At 42.3% G+C, this 23,850-nt stretch overlaps 1 protein-coding gene across 1 annotated transcript in view; it reads left to right on the forward strand.

Moving 5' to 3' along the window:
- Positions 1–2,410: 2,410 nt before the first annotated feature.
- tgfb3 (transforming growth factor, beta 3) overlaps positions 2,411–23,850 on the forward strand; it is a 51,075-nt gene continuing 29,635 nt past the window's right edge. The window contains exon 1 of the mRNA XM_028822332.2: positions 2,411–3,061. Coding sequence (XP_028678165.1) covers positions 2,716–3,061 — 346 coding nt within the window. The 5' untranslated portion in view covers positions 2,411–2,715. The remainder of the gene's footprint in view (positions 3,062–23,850) is intronic.

The following is a 23,850-nucleotide window of genomic DNA, read 5'->3' on the forward strand; positions in this document are numbered from 1 at the left end:
TGTGTTTGTGTGTGTCCTGCGGTGGGTTGGCACCCTGCCCGGGATTGGTCCCTGCCTTGTGCCCTGTGTTGGCTGGGATTGGCTCCAGCGGACCCCCGTGACCCTGTGTTCGGATTCAGCGGGTTGGAAAATGGATGGATGGATGGATGAGTTAGTATGTCGTCCAACTAAACTAACTTTTTGAAATCTTCACTTGATGGTATCTGAAAAGATGATGATGATGATAACGATGAAGAATTTATGCACAACTGCACCAAGGAGACCTTAAAATGCAGTGGATTATTGATTTCACAGAAACTTTATTCAAAACAACTTAGAAACAATACAAGTATGACATTGCAGGCAGCCATACAAGTATATTGATTACGGAAGAGGAAGGTCTATCCAGACAAAGATTTAAGGAGCATAGGGCTGGTGGTAATGATGTCTCCATGCAGAAATCTGCAAGTGACAATGAAGAGGAGTCCTATTCTAAAAACATGCCTATCTTTTCTGGATCAGCTGGGATACTGGACCTTAGACCTCAATGTCGGCAAGTCATTTAACTGAGTGGGTCCCAACTGGAAAAATACACACATATAAACAATTGTAACAGGCTCTGCTTTTGTAAGTGGTCAGATAACAGTATCTGCCAAATATACAATAATAGTATTAATAATTACAGTATAGCAGGAAGCTGTAAATCAGTCTGGCATCATGCAACACAAGACAGAAAACAACCCTAAGTGGGGCACTGCAGTGCTCCATAGCTTGCACACTCAGTCAGACAGCGGCCTGTTTAGAGTCACCAATTAATCTGGCATGCAAGTCCTTGGACTGTGACAGAATCCATGTGAGAACCTTGGTGATCATGCCAGAAGTTAAACTCATGTTCCTGGAACTGTGAGGAAGTGATGCAAATCCACTGCAGGACTGTGCCACCTTACTTTGAACATACCCAGTCTAAAATCTGTCTTTGGGTTGTGGGGGACATCATTTCACTCAAATGATGTTTCCCCTTGAGGTACTATCTAAACCTTCATGCTGAGTTACAGGTAACCAATTCACACTACCTCTGTTGTTTAGCAGAAATCTGCTCCAAGACAATTTGCACCTTATTAGTGTATTAGCACAATTATAGTACAGGTACTATCAGTTATTAATGACAGAGCATCATCCGTAACATTAGATAGATAGATAGATAGATAGATAGATAGATAGATAGATAGATAGATAGATAGATAGATAGATAGATAGATAGATAGATAGATAGCACTTTACTCTTTAAGGAATTCAATCATCAAATGTTATTATATTATGACAAAAAACAAACCCCTCTCAAATACACACCAGAGTGACTAAAAAGAAAGAAAAACTAAAAAAAACAAACTTCAAACTAGGCAAAAAACACAAAGAGCAGTCACAGTGAGGCATTATAAAGACATATTACTGTAGGTTAAAAAGAGGATAAAAAGAATGGCTGTGATATCCATTTAGCCACATTGTAACTATCTTTACAGCATTTGGTACAAAGTGGGATCCAACACTGGGCAGGAAACTGGTACATTGCAGAGGCAGAGTAAACACACAGACCTCCACAATCAGTCATATTTGATTCATAATTTAACCAAACAAGGCCATCTTTGGCATGTGTGAGGAAAAAAACGAGTGTTCATAGAAAAATCCACACAGACACAGGAAGAACATACAGACACCCTACAGACGCTGAATGTTATCATAGGACCTTGTAATTATGTGGCAGAAGCACTAACCATTGTGCCACCACAGCTTGAGTTATCCACATAGAGAATTCATTGGACAGAGTGATGATGATGATGATGAGGTCCAAAGAAAGTGGATCTGATGGTGTACTAAGTAAATTAAAGATTTCAAATCCAAGGACGCACCTGCAGAGATGAACTTCCAAGGCATTCATCTCAAAGTAGAAGGATCAATGACCATCCCCACCCTCACCACCTGCTCTCTTCTCTCCAGTACAGCGGCAGGTAGAGTCAGATTGTAACCCAGCATTAACGCAACGAACTGGGACGGGACGCCGGCCCACTATTAACTCCAGACCACTTATATCACGCTGCAAGCCAAACGGCCACGTCACACCTGTACGAGACCATCGGAGTGACAGCGAACAAACTGAATGAAGCTGCAGTGTAAAATAACGTCTGATTTAAAACGTCAAGCTTAGCCACTCTCATTGTATAGCGCAGAAATAGGCAATAAAGTGCTATGTTACAAAAAAAACTCCTGAAATGCTAATGCATGTGGAATTTAAAGTTTTTTAACCCCCCCAAAAAAAGTTTTTTAAAGTCTCTTACGATGTTTAAGAAAGGCTTGGGGGGAGCAGTCCCTCCTCCATATAAACGTCACGAACAAGTGAGTATAAAAGACGAGGAGCGCTGAAAAGCGCGTCGAGCAGAGCCGGGAGTCAAAGTGAGCCGAACGTGATAGGCTCGTGTAATTCAGGCGGGCGATGAGCTAGGAGCGAGAGCCACGCCACGCCACGCCAGCGAGGGATGCTTTTATGCGAGCGGCGGTTGCCGAAGGAAGTCGGAGCACAGCGGAGGTAATGGACTCGCGGGGCTCCGCGCGCTGTAGCTGCCATCCCGAGCGGGACATGTCTGCTGCCACGACGAGCACCTGAGAGCGAGCTGACGCGCTACATAGCGACACAATCCCACGAAAAGTCCCCTTCTTCCCCCAGCGCACTGACACCCCAACATGCTTGTGGGAAAGGCGCTTCTGTTCTTCCTCCTCCTGGATTTCATCACCCTCAGCCTGTCCCTCTCCACCTGCACCGCGGTGGACATCGACCACATCAAGAAGAAGAGGGTCGAAGCCATCCGGGGCCAAATTCTCAGCAAGCTGCGCCTGACCAGCCCTCCGGATGCCGGAGATCCCTCACTGGTCACCTACCAGGTCCTGGCCCTCTACAACAGCACGAAGGAGCTTCTGGAGGAGCTGGGCAGAGAGCGGCAACAGAGCTGCACCCAGGACAACACGGAGAGCGAGTACTACGCCAAGGAGATCTACAAGTTCAACATGGCCCCAATGGTGCCGGAGAACAGTAAGCCAGCCGCAAGTAGGGGGCGTCGGGGTCGGGAGGGCCATTTACACCTCGACTTGTGGAAGTCCGAGTGACCGGGCGGCTCTGTCCAAAACGAGAGTGATTGTGACAGTTCTCGTGCACTTGTGAAGGGTGACTGGGGTTGGCTGGGGTGAGAGCGTCCACCACAACACAGTACACCGCCGACAGCGACCAGATTTCCTTTTACACGATAAAATGAGATGGCCCACAGTATATAGCAAAGTCAGCATAGCTGAGGTGGTGATGGTGGTAAGAAGCATAAAAAAGTTTTGCATACTTGAAGGCATGCCGCAAAGATGCATATATTAGGTGAAGGTAGTCCATCTCGTATAAACCAACATGTAATGTGTTGCGGTTCTTTGTGGGAGTTGGCACTGGTGATAACACCGCGCTTTTCTCATTTCAAGTGATTGTAAATGTTGGAAGAATGTCTGCATCTTCATAAAGGGATGCTGATATGGCAAGGAGCATTTGGCCAGTGGCAGTTCTGTGTAATTCAAGGTGGCACTACAAAGTCACTTTTAGCAAGTCTGTGGCATCTCTGGAAACCTTACAGAAGCCTCGTGGTTATGTAAAGTTTAGATGTAGGAACTGCAGTCTGGATTCTGACCTGATTGGGTAGTTCAGGGTCAACAGTTATTAATCTTTATTACAGTAGAAAGTGGGAGCAATTCTACTCAAAGACGTGCAACTGTGGGTTTATGCTTTGGTGGGTTTTTATTAACAACCGTGCGGTTGAAGTGCCCAATGATCAGAGTGCTCATTTATATATCATGAATGTCATTTCAAGTGTGCCACAATGATTTTTGCACGCTACATTATGTCTGGTATAAATGACAGGTAACAAACACACTCCAAGACAATTGGATCAATAAAAGTTAAGATTTCACCAATATCATATGGAGTGAAATGCTGAATGAGTGTTTTTTTTTTTTTTTTGTGCTGAAATCTGGCTGGTTCTTCAGTTGACTTTTAGTAAAAAATATATGACACAAGTTTCAAAAAATGTTCATAACCCTGCTGAAGATAGGTTTACTTACTATTGTTGTTGAACTTATTTCTAACATACAATATATGTTTGAAGGTGACCAGGACACATACCATACCTTTAATGAAAGGGGAAAGGGGAGGGGGATGACTGTTAAAATATATATATATATAATATTTTTATTTTTAGAGGAGGACCCATACTGTGGGATACAGGGTTTGGTGCTACTGTATTCAGATTGAGGACAACTGGGTTCAGATACAAGGCAGAACACCATCTGGGTCTCCTTGTGTCTGTGTGGGTTTTTTTTCCCCCTCCCACATCCCAGAGATCTCTGTGTTATGTTTGTTTGATGACTCTAAACTGGCCTAGTGTGAGTGTGTGCTCTGTATGTACTGGAACCCTGTTCACAGTTGGAACTTGCCATGCCCTCAGTGTTGTTGAGAAGGAATTCAACTTCCTGTGACCTTGCTTTGGGTTAAACAGATGGAGGTCTGGATTTGCATTGGATGCTGGGTGTAAATGTTTATGGACATTTCCATTACTTAGAAGTTTGACTGTGATGAGTAATGTTTATTTTTTTTTATTTTTTACTTTTAATTGATGATATATCAGTTACCCAGAAATATACCCATTCTTTTTTTAAAGTATTATAAAGTGGAATTATAAGAGATGTAATGTTTTGTTTAACACACTGTGCTTCCAGAGCCAATTTTATTGTTGCGTTTCACCTTTAACAGCAGGATTGTCTTTTTTTTTTTAAGGTCCAGTTCTAAGCTACTGTAGTTAAAGATGACTGATTTTGAGATTTCTATGTATTATATATGTTTGTTATAAACAAATAAGCTTTCTTTTATTTAGTACAGAGGTACTTTATAGGTGTAGAACTGTTGTATGATTTGAGCACAGACAGGTTATGTGACTTATTAAATGTTATTACAGCAAGGTAGTGGTGTGGATAGAAAAGGAACCTTGTGTTTTTACTACTAATCCACACACACAAAAGACATGGATCTTGTTTCTTTGTCTTTTTATATTTGGCTATTTAGACTTCTTTTTCCCTGAAGTGGGGTGCTGGCAGACGCAGCTGAGCCATATCCTGACTGCTGTCTTGTTCCCAGGTGTGCAGCTCATACTGGTTCAAAAGATACTTTGCATTATGTAATGCCTTTTTGTGTGTGAACTAAAGAATAAACCAGGGACTCTGTTTTAAGGAGGAAAAATGTGAATGTGCAAAGTTGGGGAAATATAACACAAGAGGAATGTTGAACTGCCCAGATGTTTGATTTTTTTTTTTCTCTGTTTTCACTTGCCAGTACTCTTTGCTGGTTCCTTTTATTCTTTCTTTGCTTTTCAGTCTTTGAGACAAGTGGCAAGTATAGAAGTTAAATGCACATGCTGAACCCCATACCCCTCCCTCCCCAATTCCATTCAGACCATTTGTTTTAATTCCTCAGAGCCTGTAATGACACTGGCAGAAGAGAGAATGCATGTGTGTAATGTGATTGTATTTGGTTATCTCCCACTTTGCACCAGATACAGTTTGGACTGACCTTGCTCCTCCAATTAACTTGGACTAGCATAAGCAGGCTCAGAGGATCAATAGCCAAAAAGCACTGAAAGTAGTCTTAGAAATGCTTTTGGGAGATATTTATTAGTGGGCTGTACTCTTTACTTTAGACAGTCCTAACACAGTGCTCCAGAATGGCCCCTGTGAAGTTCTTTTAGACTGTGAATTTAGAAATTGTTAACCATTTTTCTCCATCTTATAACCCATGTTATGTGTATGTAGTAGCACAAGGCAGGTGTGGCTGATATTTAGAAGTTGTTTGTCTAATATATCAAACACATTTCAGCTCAGAAACCCCTGGTGGTACTTTGTGGCATTTTACTCTCCCCTCAACAACAAGTTGGTTTCTTATCAGCTTTGATTGAGACTAGGCAAAACATTAACTTAATGGATCAAACCAAACCTATTCTAAGCTTCTATAATAAAGAGAAACTGATCTTGTACGGAATTGTGGTGAAACCATGGATAGAGCTGATAAGACTCCGAGGACATGACAGTAATCCAAGACGGTACAAACTGAGTTATGCCAGGATGGCCACTGTTTTAAAGTGACCATAAAACAGGATTAAAGAGAATTCATAAATGAACTGGTGAGCTCTCTCATTCAGGCATACAAATTATTCACCTTGTATGTTACATAGGTAGAGAGTACTATGTTGATCTCCAAGGGAAGATTCACTTGTTCCAGTAGCAACAGAGTAAATACGAAAATAGGATTGAAAGGTAAACACAAAGTGCAAACTATTATAGAAGTGTAAGACGTGTTATAACTGGCTAGAGTGAAGAGTGGTAGGACGAGTCATTATACAGTCTGATTGCCTATTAGCACACCAACCATTGACTTAAGGTGCTTCTGGATGAGGTCTGCAGTATTAATTATGATGGTTTCGAATTTCCCCATTTTTTTTAAAAAATTTTTTTATTAGCCACCAGCTCTAATTAATGCAGCATTAGTTCTGTAGTTCATCATCTTGGATATTATGTTCTTTTGTTACAAAATTAATTAATGCCTTTCTGAGAAACCAAGTGAATGGAGGCCACCTTATATTTCTCTTTGTGGCTGGATAAAGACATTATCCTTCCCAGTCCTGTATAACCCACCCACTGGTTGATGGCCTGCTAATCCCTGTGCCAATCAACTTCATCAGTGCTATGTAATGACCTCCATTCTTTACTTCTCTATACTGTGTGATTTATTGGTCTCCTGCTTGTTTTCTGGAGCTTTCACCCAGGCCCCCTTGCTTGTCCGATATGCTTTTCCAGTGCTTAGTCTCTTCTCCATTTAAGCTACAGCAGAGTACGATGACATCATTCTTAAGTAATATACAGTGTGTTTATAAAATAAGCCGCAATCACAGCTCCCCAGTGGGACTTGTGTTCTGTTTATGTGCAGATGTAGAACTAAATTGAAGAGCATGACTTCTCTTTTAAAGCAGATGAGTGGTGATGTAAATGACAGCTCATAGGTCTAATGAGGTAAGTTTGGCAATACACTCCAGGAACCCGTACAACTGAGTGTTGAGGTGGTGGACAGAGCATTATATCCTCTAACTCTGACAGGCAGGCTGGCAGGTCTGAGTTTTTTAAAACATCAGAGGTGGATTTAGAGGTGGGCACATGCCAGCTGCTTGTGTACTGCAAAGCATCACAAGTACTAATGGTGCAGATTGTCTCAATTATAGCAGGGTGGCGTAATTCTGTATTACTAAAGCAGGGTGATGAGCCAGGCCTCATTCCTTCTTGCACAGGTCTGCCATTTGGTCCGTGCTGTTAGTGGCGGCACCCTGAAAGTGAAAGGAGGGTGGGGTGTGTTCGGGGGGTTATTATTTCTTTTGATGATCTGGCAGTACAACAAACAATTTCACAAACTGATGCAGTTAGCTTTTTCGCCACCTGCAAACACTAAATTTATCATTAAAATATATTGGAGGAACAGAGAGTTTGAAAGGTAGGAGCAGTCTGCTAAACTGCTTGTGGGAAAATTCCTGATGTGCAGATCTCTGTTTTTCCTGGCAGGACACTATTACATGTGGCATGATTTCTGACCAGAAAGAAAAGGAGGAAAAAAAGGTAATTTATTATAAATGCATCAGGCTCTGGCTTTTAACTGCCGAGTATTAGAAGACAAAAAGCCATGTGTGTGTTATAATATTTCAGGGGTTTCAGTGTATTAAGGGTCAAGTTAAAAGTTGGAGGTGTCGCAGGATGTGGGGTTTTAGCTTTGGGAATACTGAAGCAAGACCCTCAAGGGCTAGAGGTTTTATACCAGGATGTTTAGATAAAGTCAAGTGCCAGTAAAGGGGTGTACACGGAAGCTGCATGTGTGTGTGTCTGTATGCTACACGTCTCTCCCCCAGTTTTTAGTTTTAGCTGCATGTGGCATCTTAGTGTCCAGAAACCGAGGTGCTTTTCTCTAATTAGGCATTTAGCAAAGATTTGCCCTGTATATAAACAGGAACCAGATGCACATTGAGAGTTGAATTTAAAAAAAAAAAAAAAAAACAAACAAACTTTAAAAATCCTTGGGACAGCAACCCATTTCTAACGGTGAGGAGTAAAATAAGGTATGTCCCATTTACTGCCTTCTTGAAGTAGAAGCATGTCTTAGGTTTGGGGAGACATTCTGAGGTGTTTACCACTTTGTTCTTGTATGGCGGTCTTGGCCGCCCAACTTTGGCAAATTTAGAAAAAAAGGAGACAGCCTTCAGATGTACAAAAGTATTGATTTTATGAACTTTGTCAAAGGGTCACTGTATTTTCTGTCTCTAAAGGATGATCATTCAATTGGCAATAATTCTGTTTTCTCAACCTCCTTTCAATTTTATCATCCATTTTCTTTTCAGTCCATGTGCAGGTGAAGAGGAGGAGGAGGAGGAACTAATCCAGATATCTTTGCATCCAAGGCTCTAACTTAGGGTGTGAGATCAGTCCATTACAGATCACACATCCACATATATAACTCCTAGAGTTGCTATTCCATCTAATACACAAGTTGGAGTAGATGAAGGAAGAATCCATATGGGCATGAGGGGAACATAAACTCAACAAAGAGCAGGAAGTACAAGACTATGCCAGTACTATCGGACCCACAGTGATATGCTAATCCTTCATAAGTTACAATTGTGCATATGCATTCACCAGTCTAGAGTCAACAGCTTAGATAACTCTACAGCCACCTGCTCATCCAACACATAGGACTTTAAGAGGAAAGTAGAACACTTGGAGGAACTCGAGAACATCAGATGAATGTACAAATGCTTTACCTGTTGCCATACTATCATGTAATGCATCAGTGCAAGACATTTCCAATGAGGCAATAAAATTATGGTCAAACTGTAAGTATTTGTTTCTTTTCAATAAGGAAATCCCAGTGGAACTGCAGGTAGTTCTGTAGCCTCAAAACACCAGGGGAGTAGGTTTGAGTTCCTACCTGGTTACTGATTGTTTGAATGTTCTTCTAATATCCATGTGGGGTTTTGTCTTTCCACATTCCAGAGACATGCATGTTAGGTAAGTTGCTGAGTCCAGGACTATTTCAGCAAATGCTGCTGGATAGCGTGACTGTAAAATTGGATTTGGTGGTTTCAGTATTTTTGTTTCTTTTATTGAGGATAGAAATAAAAGTAAAAACTAGGATCTGTTTTTGTGTCTGAGGTATTGCCTAGGTGAAATAAATTGGCACCACATTTATCCTCTTGAAACAAATCAAGTAGAGCAATCCACTTAAGCCTGAACAACACATAAAGGGCAGTTGACTTTTGAACTGCAGTCTGATTATTTGCTTGCTACATAAATGTATCCAATGGGCCTCAATTGAAAAACCGTATTTTTCCCTACCTAAAGAAGTGGTTTATGATCTTTCACACAGTCCCCTAGCTGGGAAGAGCACCAGAAAAGCCAGTGCCGGCAGTAGCTGCTATTTCTTTCTTTTTTTAGAACTTGTTCCCATTCAGTTCTGAATTGCCTGATTCATTTTCAAGGCTCGAGTGAGCTCAAGTGTCGAGTAGAAACCTTCTATGTTTTAAAAGGCTTTTGGAAGCAAGAATCGGCTGAATATTTATGGCACAGAAGAGCAAAGGTGGCCAAGTATATAGTAGAAAAAGCGACTTTTCAGTACAACTTTGGCATAGGGTGCTGGCGGGAAGCCAGAATGTTTCATTTCAGATCATTTGTCAAGTTGCCCATTTGTACTGTAAGACGCCAGGCTTTGTGAAACCAGCAGGACAAATGGATGATTTGAGAGACTAATGGGCAGGGCATCAGGGGGCCACCCATGTTGTGCAAATTCAGCTTTTTCTATTGCTGGTGAGCATAGAAGCCTTTTTTTCTTTTTCTTTTTCTTTTTTTTTTTTTTTTTTGTACAAATCCTAGAGGCAGCCACTACAATCCCTTAAGCAGATGTGAAGCTGAAAAGGTACTGCAGCATTCTTGCCAGTGTGTAATTGACACAGATGGCTGGATTTGGGCTATATTTTCAGATGTTTTGACGTTGTGTAGAACTTATAAAATGAACATCATAGACAACTACTTAGTGATAGGGCCTTGACCATAGAAATTAAGTGGTGGGTGAATGCAAACTATACAAAGGATTACAGTGTTAATTGAGAAAATAAAGTAATATGGGCCTCCAGAAGATCAAAAATACTGCAGGGGCCAAAGCTATCATAAACACCATCTTGAAGGGCTCATCCTTGCACCCCTTGCAGGTTCTAAAAGGGGAAACCCCAAAACTTGGTGAATTAAATTGAAGTGAGCAAAAAAATGTTGCTGACTTCATCATGTAAATGTAGTGGATGGGAATGAAAATGTGCAGGGAGGCAACTTTGGATGAGCCTTAAATCGAAGGGTGTCAGTCCCAATCTGTTTCAGTCCACCAAGCTCAGTTTTTTATTTGTAGTTACTCTTATGAATAGTATAGTGGCACAGTGTTTAGCAAAGTTGGCTCACAAATCCAGAGTACTGGGTTTAAGTCCCAGCCTGGTTACAGTGTCTGAAGGGTCTTCTTGGTGCCCACTGCTCTCCATGCCAAAGATTTGCAGATTAGGTGACTAGTTAATCTTGTGGATGAGTGTGCCAGTGCGGAGTACCACATATTAAGACCGGCTTCAGTAAATCAATTTTTGGAAGTAATTGGCACCGCAGTTAGTACTCTTGTTCCAGAAACTCAAGACTGTCATTATCCTGCTGCTTTTAAGAATTTCTGACTCTCAGTTAGCCTGGTGTGAGAGTAAAAGCCCTACCTTTTACTTGCCTGGCTGTCAGTACTGCAGTTATAGATTTTCCTGCATGTAAACCACAATTTTAAATCTGCAGGTTCAGTAAATGAGTTGCTGGCCAGGATTTTAGCACTAGGGCCTGGCAGCTCCTGGGGACCTGGGTTTGATTTCCTGCCAGGTTGCTCCTTGTGAGGTATAGTTCCACAACCCAAAGATGTATATGTTAAGTTGATTGGCATATGTAAATTATCCCTGTGCATGTACCCTGTGATGGATTGGGGAGTTGCTGTCTTATAGCTGCAGTTTCCCTAAGCTGTGGATGAAGGGAAATCTGTAAATTTGAAGATGAATAACTTTTTGGATATATCTGGCACAGTGCTTAGCAGTGTGGTATCCCAGCTCTGTGACCTGTGTTAGACTCCTTCCCCTCTATCAGTCTTTGCCAGTCCTGCATGTTCTCCAGGTGGAGTTGTGTGCCACATACCAAGACATGCATGTCAAAGTGATTGATGTCTTTAAATATACCTGTTAAGAACTGTTGTCCTGTCTGAAGTTGTTGTTCTTGTTATGCACTCAGTTCTGTTGATATGTGCTAACTCACCCCACCATTTTGAGCTGGAATAAGGGAGTTCAGAAAAAAGGACAAATTGACATGTTTCCATTAATTCCCATAAGTACGGAGTTTAAAGCTTTTGATTGTGTGTTATATTGTATTAAACATGCAGATATCAAGCATCACTTTGCTCAGTGGCTGAAGTTTATGAGAAATGGAGAAAGGGCTGAAGAACAAAAACTTGTGAGGACACTAAAGTGAGGGAAAGGAGACTGACATGAAGAATGACTGTCTAAGTGAAACCCTGGGGCCTCTTCCGTGACAGGCTCAACATATCGGTGAGAATGGCAGAGCTATGGAAACTATGAACGTCTTAGTGTGGGCTGGAAATTTGATCGTGGGGGCTTCCGTCCCTTGCCGCCTGCCTTGTCCTTGACTGAGGACAGCTGACTGCCCACGTGCAACTCCAACCTGCCTGATTGGAAGCACATTTCACACGCGCCGTGAGTCGCTTCCCGGGTGTGGTGTATTTAACTGCTACTCCAACTGAGCTCACATTCCAGGGACCCGAGCTAATGTGTTTTGCCGACAAAGATCACACACAGCACAAGAGCTAAAGTCGAGAAGTATTTTGGAAAAGTGCTAAACAGATCAGCAGAGCTGGCACTGCCGCTGCTTGAATGCTGTGACCTGAATGCAGCAATCTGTGTTGCACATCAAGCGTGATTCCCTTCCTGGAACAGTTGAAGTGAGCAGTTGTTTCCGTGAAGGTCCTTCATTTTCCTGGTGCTTACTAACTACAAACAGTATCTCCTGTCCGGTGGCAATATGGGCCTGAGCCAAAGCGCTTCACACCTCACCCTCTTCCACTGACGATTCTAAACAAGCAGCTTTTTTGCAGACTCTGGTGCAGTTTAACAGTTTGCACACATAACAAAACAGACTTTGGCTCTTGGCTTAACTCTTCTCTAATCCTTCTTTAGAGGAACTGTCCAGTGTTCAGACACAGGCTATGTGCCCAGCTTGGCTTTTAAGCGTTGGACAGTATGGAAGGTGAGCACTGTTCCAAAGCACAGAAACAAACCCCTTAAATAAAGCTAGAAACGCACTTCTTGGGCAGACATTCACCCAGTTAGAAATCCCGCTTTGTCCAGTTCTAGAGTCATAGAAAAGCTGATGTGACAACAGTACACTGCATTACAATTAGTCTTCATAGAGTGCCTTCCTGAGTGTTGCCATTTGTACTAATTGTTGTTCATTCACACCCTAAGTGCAACTTGTCTAGTCTTAAAACTCTCAAAATGGAAGCATTTAGTTCAGAAGGGTGTAACAATGGCATGGTAATTATGACTGATCCCCAATAACTCCATGCCCTGCCACTGTCTGCATAGTTCGCCTGCCACATCCCAGAGACATGTAGGTTAGGTTGAAATGTGAATTTAAACTGACACGGGGTGAGAGTGAGTGTGTCCTAAAGTAGACTGGAGTAGCCTTCTGCCTCGCATAGGCTCTGGGACCTCACATGCCAGAAGTAGGAGACTGATGGTTGGTTTGTTAGAGTTTACTATACACTCACTGAGAAGCATTCTGGCTGATAAATTCTGTTAAGCAAAATAAACGGTAGTAAGAACACAACATTAGGCATATTATAAGCGGGGCCATTTTTTTTTTCTTCTGTCGTTTCTTCCAATGATTTTAAAGTCTTAAAGCTGAAATCAACTATTTCTGTTTATTTTTGATTTTCTTCATTTGAAATAATTGTGTCATGCTCTATTGATGAATAGTGTGGTGGTGCAGTATATAGTGCTGCTGACTTCAAAGATCCTGCCTCCTGTGGTTGAATCCTGCACTTGGTTGTTGCCCATATAGAGATGCATATTGAATTTCTTTTTGGTATTCCGGTTTGCCCCCCACATTCCACAGTTTGTGTGTTCAGTTAGCTGCCATTGCTAAGGTAAGTAAGTGTTGGTGGGTGTGTAGGTTTGGTGCCTACATTGTGCCCAACACTGCCACCATAACTCTGAATTGGACTAAACAAGCTGAAGAATATTGGTATAATATATTGTTAAATTCCATTTTTGCTGCATGTGCCATGCCACATAATCATATGTGAAAAAACAGAATTGGGCTGAAGACGCTCCAAGTGAAAATGCAACCTCGGTTTATAAAGTATCTTTCAGAGTGATTACTATTGTAAATATAATGTTGCAGTAGACTACAGGTGGCTGACACAGTTGTTAGAATTGTTCAGTTCTTATTAACTACATGTGCAGAGTTGTTCCCTCAGTCAGGTTTCCCAATAATGTGCGGGTTTGATCAGTTTTCAACTGCCTGAATGAAAGTTCCCTGATAGGCCTGCTTTTCTGTCCAGGGTTAACTCCCGGCTTGTTCAAAGTGATGTGTGAGAGAGAATCTGTTTACCTGTGACCTTGGAATGGAATAAATGGGTCAGAAAATGTTAATATGAGCACAGGTGTGTTTCTGGGGACCCCCCTATAATTGATTTATGCAGCAGCAAAAGCATATCACCAGCCATAGTACAGTATATATTACAGGGCAAAGTTAATGTTTCTCCTCTCTATCAAGTGGGAGCTGGTGACAAAACATTAATTTTCATTCCTGCCCTCTGATACAGTGTCATGGAAGATCCCCTCTCACCTCTATTGCCTTAGGTTATGAGGTGTCCATTTGAGGAAAAGCAGAAAACATTTAGCCTTTCATGGTTTTGGTGCCCCAGCATACATTAGTTATACCATTAGAAAACCCCAATAGCCGTTTTTGCTGCCAGTCAGACTTGGAATGAAGCTATACCCATCACCAAACTCCTGCTCACCTCCTCTAGGACCAAACATAACACCACTTTGCATCACCTCTGATACCTCCCAGTGGTACTTTGATGTTCTTTCAGGTTTCTACACTCTGTTTCTATCACCCCTTTAGATATTTTCTTAGGTGTCTGCTCTCTACATTATACAGTCAGATAACCTTAACTTATAGATCCCTCATTCAGGCCTAACTGTCTTAATTGAGCACTGACTTTGAACACCCTTGCCCAGACATTGTCCTTATGGAGTTTTCATGTTTTTCTCCTGTTTCACATTGCAAAGATATACTGGTGAGTATGCCCTGTGTTGAAGTGCACCATATCTAGGTTTAGCTCTTCCCTTACAAACGCTGCTGGGATAGACTCTGGCTTCCTTTTACCCTAGAAATATATTAAGTCGGTACACAATATGGATGAATGGAACAACTTACAGGTCCAATAAAGAGCTGTTTGTTTTATTGCTTAACAGCTTTTCTTCAACTGTAAGTAAAAGAAGTGGGGCAATAAAAAGTGAAAAGGAAAGAACGAGTGCTTCTACCAGAAGGACATACAAAATTTTCTCCAGTCTCTCCTAGATTATCCTGCTACCATTTCATGGGGGAGACCTTGATTGGTAGAGCAGCTGTTTAATCTGGGCACAAGCGTGAGACTGAAAAACATGGCTCCTGCACTTCTCCAAACCATAGTGTGTGTTCATACAGGATCCCAGTCTGGGAAGGGTTTACGCCACATGGAGGCTATGAAAGGCTTGCAGTTTAGTGGCAGGCCACACTCCACGTGGAGGCGGCCAGGGTGACCAGATTGGTTTGTGGTTTGGACTGGAGGTAGTGACACAGACATATCCATGCAGAGGTTCCGCTGCTGATTATGGGAAAGAGAGCGTTGACAGTCCCGCCTGCTCTGGGGTTCAGTCCATATGCTGTTCAGCTTAGAGTCAGGGCACAGGGCCATTATGCATTACGCTGTCAACTAATGAGTCATTTGATATAAATGGCACTCGGCAATCCTTGGATTTTTTTTTTTCGTGTCGCGTACCCGATTACATCAGAGGATGGCAGCCACTGAGGTTTATGAAATAGTGCAAAGATGATGTCACCCCAAGCCAAACAGAGACAGACATTCTTTGGCTGACACCAAATGATGTTTTTGTTTCTTCTCTGATAAACTGGACAGATGGAGTCCCACCTCCACAGATAAGTCCATTAAATTAGCTCATGCATTTTAGATAAAGCACATGGCAGAGTGAGGTTCATGAAGGAAAAAATTGTGCTAATCTTAGAGGAGGGCAACAGGCACTCGAGAAACGGAGTCTGCTTTATTCATGAAAGAAAGTGCGGGTCACTTAACTTTCCACTGAAGCTTCCGTTTCGAGTGTCTGTCCGGTGCTGTAGCTCTTAACATGTGGAGACTTTCATTAATGTTTCTTGGTGAAGAGCTCTTAATGAAGCCTTTGTGTCCAAAAGGAGGCCTTTCTCTCAAGACTCAGTAGCCAATAAACTCTTTTTGCCCCCCCATCGTGAATGATGTCGGTCAGGATTGCTCGAAATCATGAGTAACCAAGCAGAAAAGCCTCTGTTTCACTTCACAGGCATTAATCAAAAGCAGCCACTATAGGAATTAAAAACCAAGCAACACCTTGAACACTAAGATGCTGTTTTAAGGAGTTATGACCACCATTTCTACTGCAGAGGTGTGGGAAATGTACTCCAGAAAGGGGAAGGGGGGCATGAAAGACCATGGCCAGTTCAGGTGAAACCCTGAATACTTGAAGAATTCACCTCTCTGCTGTCAAGGAGCGTCAGCCTTCAGGCCACATAATGCATTTGGCATTTTCTACATAACTTCTGCATTTTCAGAACACAATCTTTGACTTTAGCACAACAATAAAGGACCCTGTGCATGCAGATGTATTGCAGGTTACTCTGCCACAACAGTAGTGAGCAGAAATTCCTTCTAAGACAAGCATATCATCCCAGGACCACATTTGTGAGAAGCCTCAAGGGACAGCTGACCTACAGTAACTGATCTATAAAAGAGCAGTAGTAGTATTGTTACTTGTACAAAGTACATTGAAATTCTTAGTCATGTCCAAATAACAATAAATATAAAAACTGCATATAAAAGATTGATAGATTCTGAATAATCAGTATACAGTATGCGTATTGTAATATCGGGTCTTGGGAGAGCTTGCTATGGATGGTGATGGTCATCTGGGCCATGAACAAGTGGGTGATGAGGTGATTCATGCAGATAAAAGCAGCCTGTTTTCCTCCATTTTTTGAGTTGATGTTAATGGAGGCCAGGTAAGCCATGAAAGCTTGAGATGTGGTGCAGATAAGTGCCCCACATTCTTGGTTCTGTGGCAGCCTTTCTTGAATGGTGAGGGTCAGAACAGTTTTCAAGTTGCTTGACATGTGGTGAATTGTGCAAGTTAACTATTGCTGTCTAACTCTGGACATGGGGAAGCCTAGACTGGACCACAATGGCTATTCTAGGTATGAGACATCAGGTGACCTGCATGTGAGTATCAGTATGGATCATCATCTGTGAGGGCATTTTGAGATGTGGTGACTTGAATATGCAGAAAACTGCTATAGTATCTCTCTCTTTGGCAACCTAGTCTGTTCAGTTGGTGAGCCTTGAAAGAATAAAAGATGAGGCGACCTACAAATGTAAATCATTGAAGCCCATCTTTGGTATTGGGACAGCCACTTCTAGAAAGTGAATGCCAGCTAGGATGGGCATTATAGGACGTAAACCAGTGGTTCAACTTTTGTATAGCTTGTTCAGCTTGGCATAGTCAGTCAAGGTCAACTAGAACATAAAATAATGTGAGATGAGGTGAGCCATACATGCAGATCAGTGGTTCAAATTCCTGATTCTGGAGCAGCTGTAGTGTCAGATGAACCATATTGGTAGAACTGTGTTTTTAGTTTTGGTTGCATCAAATAAATGTGGCCTGCACTTTACTAATTGTTGTGCACCTTGTGCCCAAAGCTGCTGGGTTACACCAGCCCTCTGGAACCCTGAAATGGATTAAGCAGGCTTGGAAAGCTGTGTGTGTGTATTTAGGTGTGGTAAAATGGAGCTGTTAATTTTTTGAAAGCAGGTCACTTTTCAGGATTAAATTACTGTAACTGTGTAAAGTGGCAGGTCCTCTGGCGCCCTAATACCAACGCCTCCCACTGTTTGTGAAGTCCTTCTAGTGTTTTATTGTGTATTATAGTCCTACTGTGTCACCTGGAATCAGAGCAACAAGAGAGAAGTTCAAATCTCACTTTGAACTCACCCAGTCCAGTGTACATGTTGTGTGAAAAATGTAAAAGATGACGGAGGCATTACTGTCAGGGTGTTTTTTGTGTTTTATTTTTTTTTTAAGTCATATGGTTTTTATTAATTGGAATATAAAAGCCCCCCCCCCCAAATTCATTTTAAGCAGAAGACCTGGGAGCCACTTAGGAGACTGGTTGACATGAATTCCTGGTGCTGAATGGGTTACCTTAGACCATACTGGAGTGCAATTTTAGAGAAGAGCAATGACGACACCTATGTTAGGGCCTTATTCTCTTTCAGCCTTGTCATATGTGTTTATCAGTCCGTGATGATTTTACTTCACGACCAACCAATCATCATCCACCTCTGCACGCCCCCCAATTGCGGGGGTGGATGATTTCTAGGCGTTTGGCTGGAGCTGACCAGGAAGCATTGTTTAGCTTTGCTCAGTGCACACAAAGAAGCTCTTTATGAAGTTTGCTCGAGTGCAGTTCTCAGGATTTTTCTGAGCAAGTCTCCAGTAACCTCTGGAGCACAGCAGCAAACACGTCATTGGAGAACACGATGTTGATTGGTTTTGGGAGAACATACTGTATTAATAATAAAAACAAAATATTATATAACAATACAATTAAACTGTTAGACTTTCATAATGGCGTTGACAGCTCTTTTTCCCAAAACACAATTTTAATCACATCTGCAGGGAAAAAAACGGCATTCAAATGGGTATGTGCCAACGTGGATTTAAAGAAAGTTAAGTCAGGGAGTTTGAAAGCTAGTAGACTTGGATAATCTGGTCTGCTGGCATCTTCTCAGCAAGTCGTGTGTCATAGCAAAATGAAAACGCAGGCAGGGCCATCATTAGGGCTACCTCCTCCTAAAAGAAGCAGATGCCCTGAGACTGTATGCAGGAGCTCATGGTCTGGAATTTCTAAAAGGATGGAAATAAGTCAATGATTTGGGCTGTCTGAGTTGGGTGTAAGAACACCTTCATAATGGAGAAGTTGTGGTAAGTGAGCTAAGATAATTGTGACAGATTGGTAAAGGGAACGAACAGACTCCCTAAGAGTGATCATTCAGTTTTTGGCTTTAGCAGTAAAAATAAAGGAAGACAATATACTGCAGAAGTTATAGCAAGACCCCTACTAAACCCTGAAACTGCCTGGGGTCAGGGGTTCCTGTTACTATGTTAGCAAATGTTCTAGCAAAACGTTCAACCAAGCCCTGGCCAATTGAGTGGTATGCCAAAGACATTTCCTTTTGATGGGGTTGTGCCATCAGAGTTCTGACCCTTACTGTGGGCAGTCTAGGGCAGCGACCTTTCAACCTTTAATTTTTTATTTGGACTGGCTGAAGTATAAGAAGCTCTTTGCAGACCATGCTGGTAGAAATCAGGTGTGACAGTCCCTATTGGAGTTTCAAGCATTCAGATTTATTAGCTTTCAATTGAAGAGCCTGGGTTGGGGGCTCCCACTTGGAGTTCTAAGCAGCCGGATTTAGTAACAGGGGTGGAGGGGTACTTGCTCTTGACTGTTCAAGTGTTGAGATTTACAAACATAAGGTTAAGTAGGGGAGGGTGAGGCTACCCATTGGAGTTTGGAATGTGTCCAGATTTATTTGCATTAAATTAACAAGGGAATGGGTTAAGGAGGGTTGGAGGTTTGAGGATGAGGCCCTCTTGGAGTATCGAGTGACCACATTTACATCCAATACATCAATAAGTGGAGAAGTCCTTGGATCAGTAGTTGGAGAATACTGGGCTAAAATACATGACCTGCCTTATTTTCTTGGACCAACCAAAAAAAAAAAAAATCTGTGGGCTGGTGGTTGAGAAGCACTGGTCTCATTTTCCAGTAAAACTGTTGAGAGATCACCAGCTGGAGCTGTTAAAGCTGACCGGCAAGTTATTTATGTATGTATGTATGTATGTATGTATATACTGTATGTACTTGTGTGTATGTATTATATTTTTATATGAATGTGTGTGTATGTATATATATGTATATATATATATATATATATATATATATATATATATATATATATATATATATATATATATATATATATATATATATATATGTCTATATATATATATTTGTCTATATAATAGAGAGAGAGATATAGATATATCTAAATCTATTATAAAAGAAAATCCTGGGACGAGACTTTCTCAGAGGTAATTTCAGGTCCCATGAGACTAGACTTTTTGCAAAGAGATTTTGACAAGTTCCGCCCTCCTGTCAAACATTTAGATAGATAGATACAGTAATCCCTCGCTATATCGTGCTTCGACTTTCGCTGCTTCACTCCATCGCGGATTTTATATGTAAGCATATCTAAATATATAACGCGGATTTTTCGCTGCTTCGCGGGTTTCTGCGGACAATGGGTCTTTTTACTTCTGGTACATGCTTCCTCAGTTGGTCTGCCCAGTTGATTTCATACAAGGGACGCTATTAGCAGATGACTGAGAAGCTACCTAATCAGAGCACACAGTTAAAGTTCTCATCTCACTGATTCAGCAGTAACGTGCTCCTGCTACTGCTTCAGGGGCCGTGTCCAAGCGCCAACAGAAGATGCAAATGATTGCAGAAAAGGTAAAAGTTTTGGATATGTTGAAGGAAGGGAACAGCTACACCGCTCAGGACACCATTACGGCATGAGTCCACGATTTTTTTTATTTAAAAAGGAGGAAAAGCATACAATATCTACAGCCGCAGTGTACTTTAACCAGGGCGCAAAACGAGTTGCAAGTGGACGTGATAAGGCGGTAGTCTGGATGGAATCTGCTTTCGGGATTTGGATTGAAGAGTGATGGAAGAAGAATGACGGCGATGCTACACAATCGCCTGAAGAGGCTCCTTTAGAAGAGCTGTAACGCTCTCCTTTGTAGTGCAGTAAAATTAAACTCATCATTATCGGACAAGTCGTTGTGTCATTGTTGGTGAGTAACCATAATTAATTATCTACTTACAGTACTTATTACATGTACATAGTTTAGTGTCACTGTACACACATTTTACTGTATACAATTTTTCTTGCATTGTACGTATTTATTGCTGGTGGCCTGTCTGTCGTAATGGCTGTAACATATGTGATATCGGAGACGCTCGATATCTTTAAAATAATATTTAGGTTTTACTGTATATAAACTGTGTTTACATACATAATTTCAACGAATCTTACCTAATATCTAAGAGAAAACAAAGGGTTTATGCTGTATAATTGTGCGGGAAATGTTTAAAATAGCGTGGGAGAGTTTATAAGGGCTTAAAATATATAAAAAGAACCATATGAGCATATGGTTTCTACTTCGCGGATTTTCACCTTTCGCGGGGGGTTCTGGAACGCAACCCCCGTGATGGAGGAGGGATTACTGTACTTTATTAATCCCCAAGGAGAAATTCACATACTCCAGCAGCAGCATACTGATAAAAAAAAACAATATTAAAGATTGATAATAATGCAGGTAAAAACAGACAATAACTTTGTATGATGTTAACGTTTACCCCCCCGGGTGGAATTGAAGAGTCTCATAGTGTTGGGGAGGAACTATCTCCTCAGTCTGTCAGTGGAGCAGGACAGTGACAGCAGTCTGTCGCTGAAGCTGCTCCTCTGTCTGGAGATGACACTGTTTAGTGGATGCAGTGGATTCTCCATGATTGACAGGAGTCTGCTCAGCGCCCGTCGCTCTGCCACGGATGTCAAACTCTCCAGCTCCGTGCCTATAATAGAGCCTGCCTTCCTCACCAGTTTGTCCAGGCGTGAGGCGTCCTTCTTTTTTATGCTGCCTCCCCAGCACACCACCTCGTAGAAGAGGGCACTTGCCACAACTGTCTGATAGAACATCTGCAGCATCTTATTACAGATGTTGAAGGATGCCAGCCTTCTAAGAAAGTAGAGTCGGCTCTGTCCTCTCTTGCACAGAGAATCAGTATTGGCAGTCCAGTCCAGTTTATCATTCAGCTGCACTCCCAGGTATTTATAGGTCTGCACCATCTGCACACAGTCACCTCTGATGATCATGGGGTCCATGAGGGGCCTGGGTCTCCTAAAATCCACCACCAGCTCCTTGGTTTTGCTGGTGTTCAGTTGTAGTTACAACTGTAGTTACAATCATGCCCACAGTCCAATCACTTCTCATTCATGTGAATGCTATTGTCAGACAAAGTTCTTGTGCTTTCAGCTCCAAGCGGGGTTGGAAATAAAAGACAAAGTAGAAGACAAAGTAGAACATCGTGAAGAGGTTCAAAAATGGCACGATACACATGCAGTGCAGGTTAAACATTATGAAAGTACAAAAACTCTAAAGTCTCAAAAAACTGATAGTAAAGATCGCATTAGCACTAACAAACGGAAATTATTACTTGGTGAAATAACGGAACAACGAAAAGAGATAAAAGTATGTAGTTATTGTTTGGCTTAAAGTTCAAAGTTGGAGACTTGTAGATCATCTAATTTGTGTTGCCATCAGGGAAAAGTAGTGTTTCTTGTCAATGAAGAGGCGTATCCGTGAGGATTTGTTGTGTGGTGAAAGTGAAATCTACACATGCAAGTGGCTGGTGCATAGCACAGGCCCCTTGTTGGCGAGCGGAGCGAGCAGGTGGAACCCCCTAGTGTGTGTGTGTGTGTATGTGTGTGTGTGTCTGCAGTGGGCTGGCGCCCTGCCCGGGGTTTGTTTCCTTCCTTGTGCCCTGTGTTGGCTGGGATTGGCTCCAGCAGACCCCCGTGACCCTGTGTGTGGATGGATGGATAATATAAAAGGGCGGCACGGTGGCGCAGTGGGTAGCGCTGCTGCCTCGCAGTTGGGAGACCTGGGGACCTGGGTTCGCTTCCCGGGTCCTCCCTGCGTGGAGTTTGCATGTTCTCCCTGTGTCTGCGTGGGTTTCCTCCGGGCGCTCCAGTTTCCTCCCACAGTCCAAAGACATGCAGGTTAGGTGCATTGGCGATTCTAAATTGGCCCTAGTGTGTGCTTGGTGTGTTTGTGTGTGTCCTGCGGTGGGTTGGCGCCCTGCTCAGGATTGTTTCCTGCCTTGTTGGCTGGGATTGGCTCCAGCAGACCCCTGTGACCCTGTGTTCGGATTCAGCGGGTTGGAAAATGGATGGATGGATAATATATAAACTGATCCAGCTAGCTATACATTTAAAAAAGCAGACAGTAAAACCAAAGTGATCCCATCCTCTGCTCAAGTGGCCTAGTGGTTACTCTTTAATGTCAAACTCTGGCCCCTACAGTACTGGACTTCCATCACTTTTTGTGTTTGTTTTTTTGTAGCTCTTGGCAGAAACATGACTTTTGACTCTAGCAGTTAATTCTGTTGTCTATGAGGCATCTGTTTTGCTGAAACTTGCTTCTGTATTATTTTATGTGTCCTTTCTGTCCCCTAACTGGTTTTCTGTGAATTTCTGCTCAATTGTCTTTCCACAAGTACCAGTAGCAGCTGCCAGCAGAATTCTGAGCCAAACATAATAACCATGCAAACCCTCAGTTGACCAGATTCAATCCTAGTCACACAGCAAGCTTAAGGAAGTACTTGAACTGGCACCTTTGTGGCTTCAGATCTGACTCCTGGGCTGCTTGGCCACACTGCCAAAAAATGAGAAAATGCAGGATCACCTGCTAGGCAGCTGGAGCCATAAAGCAACTGCAACCAGCCTAAACAATAAAGGGATGCTGACACCTCTGTTAAAATTTGATTTCTCTTCATAAGTGCGGTAACATGCTGACTGACATTTAGATCGTTTTCTGCTCTTTTCAAACATGTCCAGGATTTGGCGCGTGAGAATACGAGTGATGATCTCAGCCTCCTGGCTTGCAGTGCCAAGCCAAAACTGATAACAGAGGACAATGAATTACGCTTTTTGCTTCATTCTAATTATTCCCGCAATCTACTGCACTCCCAGAGATGGAACAAATTACCTTCAGACCCCTTGGCAAAAATAAGCTATAATGTGAAATCCACCTAAAAAAGCGCTGTAATAGGAAAAATTAGGTCAGCCGAAAGGAATTAGGATTTCAGATGTACTGTCCAGGCAGGGGCTTTCCTCCTCAAACAGCTGAAGCAGCCTAGTATTCGTTCACGTTTCGGACCGCTGCAAATAGCATAGCTCATACGTTTTGGCTGGGGAACGCAGCTAGGAAAGGTCACTTAAAAATAGGCAGAAACTTTGGAACAATCAGCTAATGTCTGGAAGGAAGGGCGCCATAGAACTAATGGCATTTAAATAAAAAATCCACCTCCACAGAAGCACATACAAAATCTCAGTTGGCTGCGTTGTGTGACTAAGAAAGAACTTCACATTTGGGCAGGCAGGCATGGCCCTGCTGCCGGTCTAACTGG

The sequence above is a fragment of the Erpetoichthys calabaricus genome, chromosome 16, assembly GCF_900747795.2.
Source record: "Erpetoichthys calabaricus chromosome 16, fErpCal1.3, whole genome shotgun sequence".
In the NCBI taxonomy this organism is placed as follows: domain Eukaryota; kingdom Metazoa; phylum Chordata; class Cladistia; order Polypteriformes; family Polypteridae; genus Erpetoichthys; species Erpetoichthys calabaricus.